The following is a 13,152-nucleotide window of genomic DNA, read 5'->3' on the forward strand; positions in this document are numbered from 1 at the left end:
AAGATGGAAACAGTATCTCTGTCAGCTGTATTGTCCAGTCTTTTAAGCATCAATACACTGCAAGGACCAGTGTTGCTTTAATCCTTACCTGCTTGCTCTAACTGTCCTTGTGCCTTTCTCTTCTTTTACTTAACTTCAAAAGCCCAGGTGATGTGTTTGCTTCTACTCAGGTTAATTATGCAGATTAATTTCTCTATTTTAAAATTAACAAATCAGAGCTGGCGGCTGGTTCAGTGAGTAAAGGTTACTTGCCATCAAGTTTGACAGTATGAGTTTAATCACTAGAACTTACATGGTGGAAAGAGAGAAGTGATTGCCAAAAGTTGCCACAGGAACAGAGTGGTACATCTCTCTCTCTCTCTCTCTCTCTCTCTCTCTCTCTCTCTCTCTCTCTCTCTCTCCCTCCCTCTCTCTCCTTTCAGATGTGTACATATACTCACATACAAGTAAATGACTAAATAAATGTAACAAAACTTGTCAAACTTAATTTCTTATTTAATTTCATTTTGTCACTTGTATAGGTGACTCTTGCTTGTCAACATGACAAAATCTAGAACCAACTGAAAGATAGAGTCAGGGCATGTCTTTGAGGGAGTCTCTAGATTGGGTTAAGATGGGAAGATCCACTGCAAATGTGAGAGGTACTATTACATGGGCTGGGATCTTGGAGACTTCAAAAGGAGAAAGGATGCTAAAAAGTCTTTCTGCTTCCTGCTGTCCTCTCCATGATGGACTGCACCCTCAAACCTCAAACTGAAAGCCAAAATACACTCATCTTAAGTTGCTTTTTGAGCCACAAGAAATGTAACTAAACATCACTTAACCCAACAAAGCTAGGTTTCCAGGGCAGGGGCATGGGCCCTATAGGCCTAATACTCAGTTATGACAAGCTTTGCTAGTAGTGTCTAGGAGAAGTAAGCATTTAGTCAATAGTAATAGTAGCCACCAATACACACTTACTCTCTGGCAGGTATTGATCAGCAAGCTCAATGGGTATTCATGCATTTAAATTTCATAACAAGCCTTACAATATTAGGCAATAACTTTTACCACCATTCCCTTAACAAATGAAGAAATAAGACATGGAGATTTGGGGACACTTCATAGAGCCAGTAAAATTCATAAAGAAGACATGAACCCAGATGGAACAGGTCCAGAATCCAAGATTTTAATTAGGTCTCCTTCTGTCCCTTCATTCCAGTGTTGTAATGAGAAAATGAAGAAAGCATTTGCTTAAATTAAATTGAGGAACAGCTAAATTATCCCAAAGAAGCAGACAACAATATGTTCATTTCCCTTGAATGGGTCATTTTTACCATCTTCTCTTTTGTCTTGGGATATAGTCTCACATATGGGCTATGCACTTCTCAATCCTTTTGGATGAATGTCCCCAGAGGCCCACAGAAGACTGTCCTTGCCAAAGCAAAGCATTTTAGGAAGAGAAAGATTGACCAGGATTGAAAGCTCTAAATAGAGCTTTCGATAATGAAATGAGAGTATTAATGACAAAACTACCAGTGTTCTGATTTGTAAATACACTACATTCTGCTGTATGCTGAAGTATTACATTCTATACTGAAAACCTACTTGCTGGCAAACACAAGAAAGAAGAAAGCAAACGAGTGTTTTATAGGGCAGAATACCTTGACTGCTCCCGCACCATCGTGTCTCCCTTCTTCCAGAAAGAAAGTGCCCTTGGAGAGGCTCTGGGTTTGCAATCCAAGATCACCAGGCTGCCCACTTGCACCTGAACCATTTTTTTCATAGGGTTCCTTGAAAAATCTGGAGCAGAAGCTAAAGGGTAGGGGTGGAAAGAAATGGATTGTTGGTTTAAGAAGAAAGGTATTTTCTTAAAGTCCCTGTTATTTGGAAGGCCCACCATATCTGTGTTTTTAAATTCCACATGGCATAAGAGATGTTGAGGAATACAATGCTGAAAAATTAATTTGTGCTATTCTGCTTGTGGTCAATTTCTAAATCTCATTTAATGTTCACTGTGAAGATTAAAAAAAAAAAACAAAACAAAACCTCAATCAGGTTTTTTGTTTTTTATTTGTGTTTTGTTTTTTAGGAAACTGTTTACCATAGCTTGCTTAGGAAAATTTGACTCATCATGACAATATTGGTCTCTATTGATCCTTAGGGTACAGCACTTAGTGAAGATCTGTCATTCAGAGGGTGCTGGCCAAAGGTCTTAGGTTGTACCATAAAATTCTCATATGATTACATTTAACTTCCAAGTTGAGGAAAGAGGACACAACACAGATGTAATGTTTAAGGATGTCATATAAAATTAAATACCACAATATGAAGAAAATATTGTGCTTCCCAGTAAAGCCTATGATGTCAAACTTTAGGCGACATAGAAAGATGTGAGATGTCATTTAAAGAAAATGGAATGCAAATCAGAAAGTCACTATTCCTTTCACTGTATATGTATAAACAAGGTTGGGACCCTGATTACCTCCCCAAATACAGAATGGACTCTTCTTTTCAAATTAAGACAGGGACTCCTTTTCTTTCCAAGGCTAGCTTGCAGTCAAAATTCTCTTACCTGGAATCCAAACTACTCAGATAACAGACATGAGCCACGACACCTAGCTTCTTTTGTTTCCTTTCTTTTTTAAAAATAAGATTTAATTCTTTTTTATATTATATATATGAGTGCTTTGCCTACAAGCATGTAAGTGTACCACATGTGCCTATAGATATCATAGGGAGGAGCTGGATACTCTGGAACTGGTATCCAATAGGCAGTTATCTGCCATGTGGGTGCTGGGCATTGAACCAATGTCCTATGGAAAAGCATCAACTTCCCTTAACACTGAACCATTTCTTCAGCCTCTACCCACCTGGTTTCTAGTGCTCTCTTCTATGTCAAATCCCAGTGAAAATAACTTACCATTTGGCATATAGGCATTTTATAATTATTACAGTATGTGATTGAATATACCTGTTAAACTACTGCCCTTAAGGCTTAGAGAACATAATGGAAGAATAGAGCAGCAATATTATAAGAGTCAGAGGACCAGGAAATCTCCTGTGACATTGTATCTAGCTCTATGGCAGGGAAGCTACAATCATGAAATCTCAGTAATATGACTGCTTAAATAAGACATTAACTATTCCAACAACAGTTAACTTCCCATTATAAATGGGGGAATCTCATGGGGCCCCAGTCCTAGATGAAGAACCATTAACAAGGATAAGCTCTATGGTTAATTGTGTACTACTAAGTGGTCAGCCCTAGAAACACATACATATAGGCAACACAGAACAGATTCAGCAGGTTTTATTCATGTGTTTACTTTTTCACATGTATATGTCACTACAATAATTAAAAAATAGGAGGCTGTGAACATTGAAGGGAGCTTGGGTCATGGAAGCACATTGGAGGCTAGAAAGGAGGAGAGGGAAGGGAAATTATGTAATTATCATTGAATTAGCCTTGTAAATTAAAACCCTGTGGGAAAAAGTTTTAGTAAAACAATAGGGATCTATATTTGATACGTATTTTTAATTTACACATCTTCTACTTTTCCATATAACAACCATACACTATAATAGGTAGAAATCTATCTTATTGAAAGAAGAATTAGACTATGCCTCTGCAGGTTTTTCATACTACAAAAGTGTGGGCTTCAACTTCTATCTGTGTGTGATGCTCTACTGCTTTTATCATAATGCTTCTCTGACACTGATAATAGGAGGCAGATTTTCACTGACAAACCTGCAGTCATCCTGATACACATGAACCATTTGCAACCTTCAGGCACCAAAGACAAGAGACCTCTTCTCATCAGTCTTAGGTTCTCCAACATCTCTCGGCACTTGGTACTCACTGCATAAGCATTTGTTGTGAGTGACTCTCATGCATTATATAATATTTGGCAAACTCTCTATCCTCTCCATGATGTCTATAGCATACAAAACTTCCATCTTTTCTCCAGTAAAATAACAAAAATTATCCTCAAATATTTCAGAGTATGCCCCAGAAGAAATCCTTTTCAAGCTGAGAGCCACTGACTTAGATAAAAAGTGCCTCTGATTCTTCATGTCATTTACACCAGGTCAGTGACAGGCAATGACACAAATAAGGGTTGATGGGGCCAAGAATGTAGTAGTGACACTTGCATTGAAGCAAACAAGAAAGTCATGCTTCTACCACTGAACTGAGAACTCAGAGAATTGGGAGGTATTCCATTGAATAATTGTGATCCTTAAGTCCTTGCTCAAGATATGCCCAAATCCAAACTTCTCATCTTAATTTCTTGAAAGTCAGTTCTTCCTTCCTTCTCCATCTCCCTCTTTTCTGTCTGTATTTCTTGAAAGCATGGCATTGTATTTTCAGTTATTTGTCATGGCAGTGTCCTTTGTATAAATGCCCTAAACACTACAAAATAAGTAATAAGTCATAATCTCAAATGAATAGTGGATCATTGGTTAATTATACCTTCAGTGTACCCCATACTTGGATCCCCAAATGGGGTTCATGAAGACAACTTTGCTGTTTACTTTTGTGGAGTAGCAATAGAGAACACCAGAATCCTGGTAAGAAGCATTTCTTAGTCTAGGATACTATGGCTGGGTAATAATCCATTACAGGTGAAGGAACTTCTTTCTCCTGGCTTAATTCAACACTGGAACCTAATTCTGGTCACTGTGGCTGCTATTCCTTTCACATCATTTAAAATACACTTGTTTGTTTTAGCTTGGTTTGGATTTGTTGTTTGCTTTGTTTCATATTTTTGAGGTCAGGTCTTATTCTTAGTGTAGGTTGATTGGTCAGATGCCTAGCACTCCCTATTTAACACAGCCAGGCCTCAACTCTGTGGCAATCCTCCTGCCTTCATTTCCTATGTCCTAGGACACTAGTGTGCTCCCTCATTACAAACCCTGAAAATGAAACGATAGTGTGGATATTATTAGGTGGTAGAGTAGAATATAACAAGACAATATTATAGGTTCTGGCATCAATGGAAGATTAGAGGAAAAAAAAAAGAAAGATTAAATATAAGAAATCTAGTCTTACCTACAACTTTGAGCTCAGCACTGGAGTAGATGAGTCCATGCTTGTTTTCTGCTATACACTGGAACATTCCAGAGTCAGTCACATTGAGGTTGGATATTGTAAGGGCACCATTTTCTATCTGTATTCTCTCCTGGATTGAAAATAATATTTCTTGCAGGTAAAAAAAATTAGGATTAAAATAAACAATAAACACTGTTGTCTATCATTTTAATCAGACAAAAGATATTGCTATTTTCCTCAGACTACTAGGTAGTCTGTCCTGAAATGTAACCTTTTTCTTCATTGAAATTGAAAAACATGTTTTAGATACACAAGTAAAAATCAGAAAATAATTACCAAAACCAAAGGTGAATGTGGTAGCCTTTTCATTTTCATCTGCTTAATGATTCAGACTATATTAAAAAATGTACTGGAAGGTTAATTTTCATCTTGGGAGGTGGAAAGTTTTTTTCATTACAATATTTTTACAGTTATGTAAGCATAAGATATTATAAATTCTGTGCACTAAATGGAAACCCACATTTTTAACAGTTTTTATTTCAAGTATGATGGTTATATATAGAAACATAAAGACACATACTTGATTTAGTACATACAAACACACACAAAAAAGCAGAAATTATAAGGCTGGAAAGAGGAAGTGAATGAGAAAATAATTACACATCTACGGAGGTAGCCAATTAACAGATACATTTACTTTCTAGATACAAGACCAAGGTATAAAACAGGACAAGGAAATTAAATCCCATGTTTAATGAAAGTAAAAAATTCTCTAAATTTTGATTAAAGCAAAACACAGGTAACCTGAACTACTGTTTATATTAATATTTTTTCAATGCAAAAATCATCAATATACCTTGAGTTGCAATGGAAAAGAAATCTAAATGAATGGTTGCTTTTATATGATTCTCTTGTGTTGCAATTTGCATTTTAATTGCCCCTGCAGGCTCTTGTGTTTGAACATGAGAAGGCTATGAATCTAGAACCTTTAGTCTTGCTAGGACAGGTGAGATGTTTGTGGGGGAGTAGTACCTGAGGATGATATCTGCTTTGGTCCTAACTAAACCCTGATTCTTTCTGCCTTAACTTCTCATCATACCTTCCTCACCACGATGAACTGCAACTATATACTAAAATAAACCATTTCCTACTTTAATTTCTTCTGTAGAAGAAACTCTACTCTTTGAGACTAGATGCTAAGTTACCTTGTTGTATATGTATAGATTTGTGTAGATGTCCATGCAGGTGTGCAAGGAAGCAAACGATAACCTTGGGTGTCTTGCCTCAGGTGCAGTCTACCCCTTTTCCTTCTCTGTAAGACAATGTCTTTCACTAGCAGATATCCATGTGTTTCTATCTACCTAATCCCAGAATCACAAGCATTTGCCGTCATACTCAGCATTGTTCTTAACATGGGTGCTAAGGATTGAACTCAGGTCCATGAAAAAACAAGCAGTTTACCCACAAAACCTTCTCTTGAGTCCTGGCTTCTGGAGGCTAAAGGAAGCATACATTAAAAAGGCAGGAAGAGTTGGATGAAGCAGGTGCATCACCTCACCTCTAGCACTAAGGCATCTCCATTTTTCAGCCATCGATAAGAGGGTTTGGGCTTCCCACTTGCCCGGCATTCCCAATAAAGGCTGTCCTCCACAGCTATTTCCACATCTCTTATAAGTTGAACCCAATGAGGTTTTGCTATAACCAAGGAAAAAAACAGATAATAGAATGATAAGAGATTCAAATCATACAGTAAATAAAAAATAAATGGCTCATAAATGAGTACCAGAATATAAGTTATGATTAACTAATGGGCTAGACTAGAATTATATTTAGTTCACTGGCTATATAAAACATTTCTAGACCTGATAATGATGTTGTAATGTGTTATATCTTAAGCCAACTTTGTTGTGCTTTCTTTATTTTCAAAATCCTGATTGCTAGATTACACTCTTCAGAACTCTATTAATAGATAATGATGCAGGTACAGAAAATTACTTTCCTCAAGTAAATTTTTGAATCATAAAATCATCTCATCTCGATGACTTCAAAGTGAATGACAGTAGCTATTGGCCTTAATTATTAACTAAATATTAATATCCACAGGAAAGAAACATCTATGGTTAAGAAAAATATTTTCTTTGAGATAAAAATACCTCTGAATTAAATACAATGTAATGGACAAACGTATACAACCCTTTGTGAATTAAAATGAAAGCACCAAAAGATGGATAAGTGGATTTAATATAAATTGAGATCTTCCATCAGCAAGAGATATAACTGAAACTACTTCAAATTATGTATGCAAATTAGTTGGATCAAAGAAATTAATGAATTCCACTTATGTTTTGCAAGGCACCTGGAAACTGCTATTTTTGCAGATGAAAGTGATATACCACTTCCAATGGAAGCCACTCAACACACAGTATATTCAGCCAAGTCCCAGCTTGCATTTCAGATCCAAACCTGGGAGGTGAGATCTCTTAGAGGTTTCACGTTGCATTATGCATGTGATGTGTGCCACGGGATCTGTATTTGCATCTTCCATATGGAGCAGCAGTTTATCTATTTCTGTTTAATTAGAACCACAGGAAGATTTGTCTTTCCTTTCTGTCTCCTAAAATTTACTTTTTTCCCCCAAATAAAATTGAAAGGAAACTGTGACTACTTAGGTTTTTTGTTTCTGCTGTTTAACAAAAATTGTTTTTCCTATATGAAACACAGTTAAGCCCAGACGACTCCTTCCACTTCATATTAAAATTTCCAATTTCAGGAATTTTTAGACCCACCTGGAAGGACACTACAGTTAGATTTGGACAGAAACAGCTGAGCAAGGCCTCCAGTGGATATCTTTGTGGGTGATTCTAATATTCAATATTCTAATAGTTTTCTTCTCTAATAGAAGAGTAAATTGGTTATCCAAAATAATCTGAAGATTAGAACTCCTTTATTCATCATGATTTTTCTCCCTTAACCATAATCTGACATTTACATCCTCTATCACACCAATTTTACAAGCAATATTAGAGCAAATTATCAGAGTACTACATGACACTTATTGATGCCATGATATAATTTTAAGGTAAAATTGTAGGGCACCTTTAATTAAGCTCTCTCTGTCATTTACTTGTAATTTATTTTTAGGTACATAAAATATTGTCTACTGAATGGACTAAGTATGGCAGATGCTATTGATTTCCTCTCATGCATCAATTTCCATTCTTCCTTATAACTAAAATATCTCCAGTCTTGATTTCTTCTTCTTTTTTTCTGTCTAGTTCACATTGTCTATGAAATCTAAGGAGGACTGCTTTTATGCCCTGTTCCAAAGGGATGATCTTGCCTAAGCCTACTTTACCTTGCTACTGAGAACATTAGGGATGGACATCTAAGCAGGGGATTAGTAGAACAGGGAGATATGAGCACCCAGTGTGGTGCTCATTGGCAGCAGCCACTTTAGGATTGTACTGGCAATTAATGTGTAGAAAAAAGGAGAAAAGAAAAAAAAAAGTAGAGAAACTGAGCCATAGCCTGATGTTAAGTACTGGAATGTCAGTTTAGCTTTAGATATGTTTTCCTGAGGGGCATATGGTACCTATTTGAGCAGGGATTATACCACATAAAGTTAAAAGCACTGAAACATTGACAACATCATTTTCAACCTGTAGGACTTGACCCTTAGGGGGTCAACCGATGCTTTCACAGAGGTTGCCTAAGACTATCTGCGTATCAGATATTTACGTTATGATTTATGACAACAGTGGCAAAATTATAGTTACAAAGTACCAATGAAAATCATTTCTTGGTTTGGGGGGTTGGCATAATATGAGGAATTGTATGCGGGGAACCACTGATTTAACAAGTCAGAAATTTTCTTACAGTGGTCATTTCTGAGTGTTCTATGATGGAGTAGATGAGCAGAAAAAGGAAGCTAAACAAGGGTAAGAAAAATACCTATTGTAAGGGAGACACAGAGCCGCTCAGCCACAAGGGTGAAGAATTTATGGTAACACCATGATTGCAACCATAAGCACCACCACCACCATTATTTCCTTATCATGCCACCAACATACAGCCACTGATATACAGGAAATGTTTTATATATTAAAATAATCATGAGACAAGGTGGGAAATTTACAGAACATAATGACTCCTGCTATTAAAACATTCATTCATTTTGCCCTTGACAGTTTCTGGAACCCTGTAACATTCGAAACATCAATATTGTCAGCGGTAATCTATTTGCGACTTCATTGAGGGAGGATCTCTAACTGTTTCTACATTTTTTACAGCTGTCTTAGCAAACAGTTTCCTCCCCTGCAGCATTTAAGTGCTCTGTACACACCACCATGGAAAGTTGTTTCAATTACCAGTTACTAAAATAAATAGACTATAACGCAATTTGCCCTTCATAAAGTTGGTGAATTCTTACTGGGTTTACAATGTTTCTAATAATTAAATTGCAAATATATTCAATGGACTTCCTTTTTCATGCATTTTACAGATGCATTTTGCACGACAACATATTACCACTTTCCAAGCTATGTTCTCATAAAACCTAATGGCATGTTTTAAACAAAAGGAAATGTAAAACACAAAAAGAATACCTAATTTTCTATAAAAAAAAATAGTCCTCTAAATGAAAGAAATGTTATTGTTAATTCTTCAAATTGAGTAGTTAGTCAAACAAATGTGATTACAAATTAAAGAAAGCAAATAGACTACAGATATATTATTGGATATTGGATAGTGGAATATCCCCATCCAAAAGAACATCTTCACTTAATTTGGTTTGTCTAATGTAATAATTGCAAGTTTTCCTCAACAAGCTGTTTTATTCTGCTTTACACATAAAGACACAAAATCAGCACTTCTAGAGAAGAAAGTGGTCAGAATTGTCTGTTTAAGTGTGTGAAAAGTCATGACTAGAAAAAAATGAAGGATGTCATTATCATATGAATCACTTTCACACTGTAAAAGGTATATGTCTTCAAGTTGGTTGCAAAGTTGTCTTTCTTTTTAATTTCTCACTTCTCTGATGTTTGTACTTGCTTAACAAAATGAGAATAAAATACAGAAAAGGACAAATTAAGCCTTGGTTTTCTGCTATAACTACCCCACCCACCAAATCAGCTATGAGAGAACAAAAGGTGTAAGCTAACTTTCCCCACAGCTGGTCCTTACCGTAGTAAGTGAGCCGCCCTCTTGCCACATTTTTTCCTCTTGAGTTTTCAGCAATGCACTCGTAGGAGCCTGTATCTTCCTGTTGGAAGTTTGGGATTTCAAGCACACCATTGAACTTCCTCAATTTAATTTTGTTGGGAAATGGCATGCCATCACTTCTTCTCCAATTAATCTGAGGAACAGGGCTGATAAGAAAATTGCCAAGTCATTTGCTCTTCTCTGGAAATCTTAAGAGACTCAAAAACAGAAAGCTCTGGTTAAGAGAGTCAAAGAAACAGGTTTCAAAGGAAGAACACTTCCAACTGTACATTCTATAAATGTGTGCAAAGACTTAATTCTTGTTCTAATGTAGCCCATACTTGCTATTCACTCTTGATCCTTCTGTTATAATTCCTGATTGGTAGTTACAGGCACGTTCTACCACTCCCAGTTTATATTTTTGAGATGATATTTTAATACAATAAACTATTCATCTTTGCCTGTCAACTCATGCTTTAAGTGCAGAAACTATGACAAATTAACATGACGAATCTTTTTTTTTCCTGACTTAGTTTATGGAATTAGTACGGCATTTTCAATCTCTCCAATTTTCTTTTGAAGCTCCAAAATATAACATGAGTATACTTTCCTGGATTCAATTATTCTTTGCTTGTAAATAAACTTTATAAAACATCCAAAAGCAAACAAAGATTAAGTTCTTTGAAAAAGAAACAAGATAATATTGACAATCCCTAAGTTAAATTCATAAAATGGAAGAGAGAAGAACCCAGGTGACAAAATTAGAGCCAAATGGTGCTGTTGTCTGTTAATTGAACTTTCTTGGCCCAGCTGGCCCCTGGGTCCTGCCACTGCTTTAGCCCCCATATAAACATACAAGACTTATATTAATTATGAAACTTTTGGCCAGTGACTAACATTTCTATTGGCTAGCTCTGTCTTAATTATTAACCCATAATTACAAATACATATATTTCTACATGGTCTTATCTTACCATGAATGCCAGACTCAGGCACCTTCTCCTCCTGAGATCATATTGTGACTCCATCCTACCTTTTCCAGAATCGTCCACCTCTCCTAGTCCCACCTATCTTGCTTCCCTATTGGCCAACATTGCTTTATTTATTAACCAATAAGAGAAACCTATTTACACAATGGCATCTCCCATCAGTTGTCACAACAAATTCCTTTGAAATCCAGACCATTGGTAGTAAACAATTCAACAAATTATACTTCAAAAAGTTAGAAAACCTAAAAGTAAAGGAAAAATTTGCAAATGTGCATGACCTACCAAAATTAAAGCCAGAAAACATTATAAATAATTTATACACATAATTATAAACAATGAGATGAAAGCTGTAATCATAAGTTCCTGCATAGAGCAAATGCACAACCAGATGGATTTACAGCCAAATTCTCTGAAATTCTTAAGGAAGTTCTCATTCTGATATTGCTCAAGCAAATGACAAAGAAGAAAAGAGAATGAACACTACCAGGTTCATCCTGTGAAGCCAGTATTAACCTGATACCAAAGGCAGATAAAGGCATGCAAAAAAAAAAAAAAAAAAAAAAAAAAAAAAAGAAGAAGAAGAAGAAAGAAATAAATCTACAGACCAAATCCCCATTCTAACATATGAATTTAAAAAAATTATTAAAAAAGAACTTGCAAACTGAATTCAGGAACACATAAGAAGATCATACATCATGACTAAGTGAGCTTCATTTCTGAGATGAAAAGTTAGTTCAATACACAAATCAGTAAATGTAAGGAAAGAAATCTTATAATCATTTTGATAGCTGCTTAAAAGACATCTCACAAAGTTTAGCATTCTATCAGGATGAAAATCATGAATACTTTAGGAAAATATGTATCATACCACAAAATAATAAAAAGTTCATATAAAATGAACTCATAGTCAACATTACACCAAAATGGAAGAAAGTGAGATCATTTTATACAAAATGTTGTATCAGACAAGGATGCCTGTGGTGGTCTGAAAGAAAATAGCCCCAAAGGGAGTGGCACTATTAGGAAGTGTGTCCTTGGATTAGGAAATCATATCACTGTGAGGCCAGGGTTTTTATTTAATTGTTTATATCTTATTTAATTAACATCTTTTCATTTATTTTACATACTGAAATCAGTTTTCCCTCCCTCTTCTCTTCCTGTTCCCTCCCCTGTCTCCTTTCTATCCCTCCCCATCCACTACTCCTCCAGTCTCCATCCAGAAATGGGCAGGCCTCCCATAGGCTTGAACAAAGCATGGAGCATCAAGTTGAGGCAGGACCAAGGTCTTTCCCTGTATCAAGGCTGAGTGAGGTAATCCAGAATAGGAAACAGGTTTCCAAAAGCCAGCTAAAAGCTAGGGACAGGTCCTTATCTCTCTTCTAAGAGTATTAAAACAGATCAAGCTACACAACTGTCACATACATGTCGAAGGCCTAGGTCAGTCTTGTGTAGGCTCCCTAACTGTTGGTACAGAGTCCATGAGCTCCTATGAGCTCAGGTCAGTTGTTTCTGTCGGTTCCCCCACCAATGTTTTCTTTAGAAGTTGCCATGGTCATGGTGTTTCTTCACACCAATAACAACCCTAACTAAGAGAATGACCCTCTCACTTCTTCCATAGTATAGTGCTCAGATCAGTCTTAGCTAGAACAATAAAAATGATAAAGGCAGTACAGAAATAAAAATGGAAACAAATTTCAAACTATACTTATTTGCAAATAACACAGTTGTATACTTAAAAGACCCTATCAAAGTCATTTTTAATAAACTTGCAAGGTACAAAATAATATATAAAATTCAATAGATTTCATCTCTACCAACAGTGAACTTACAGAAAAATAATTAGGAGAATATGTCATTCATAATAGCTTCAAAAAGTAAACTACCTAGGAGTAAGCCTAGTCAAAAAGATGAAGGAAAAAAAGACACTAAATG

At 36.0% G+C, this 13,152-nt stretch overlaps 1 protein-coding gene across 1 annotated transcript in view; it reads right to left on the bottom strand.

Moving 5' to 3' along the window:
- The window catches only part of Cntn3 (contactin 3), a 348,226-nt gene that overhangs the window by 86,980 nt on the left and 248,094 nt on the right, over positions 1 to 13,152 (bottom strand). Inside the window, exons 8-11 of the mRNA XM_051203480.1 lie at positions 10,214 to 10,398; positions 6,591 to 6,727; positions 5,033 to 5,162; positions 1,644 to 1,794 (exon numbers count right to left, since the gene is read on the bottom strand). Coding sequence (XP_051059437.1) covers positions 1,644 to 1,794; positions 5,033 to 5,162; positions 6,591 to 6,727; positions 10,214 to 10,398 — 603 coding nt within the window. The remainder of the gene's footprint in view (positions 1 to 1,643; positions 1,795 to 5,032; positions 5,163 to 6,590; positions 6,728 to 10,213; positions 10,399 to 13,152) is intronic.

The sequence above is a fragment of the Phodopus roborovskii genome, unplaced genomic scaffold (genome assembly GCF_943737965.1).
Source record: "Phodopus roborovskii unplaced genomic scaffold, PHOROB, whole genome shotgun sequence".
NCBI classification, from domain to species: domain Eukaryota; kingdom Metazoa; phylum Chordata; class Mammalia; order Rodentia; family Cricetidae; genus Phodopus; species Phodopus roborovskii.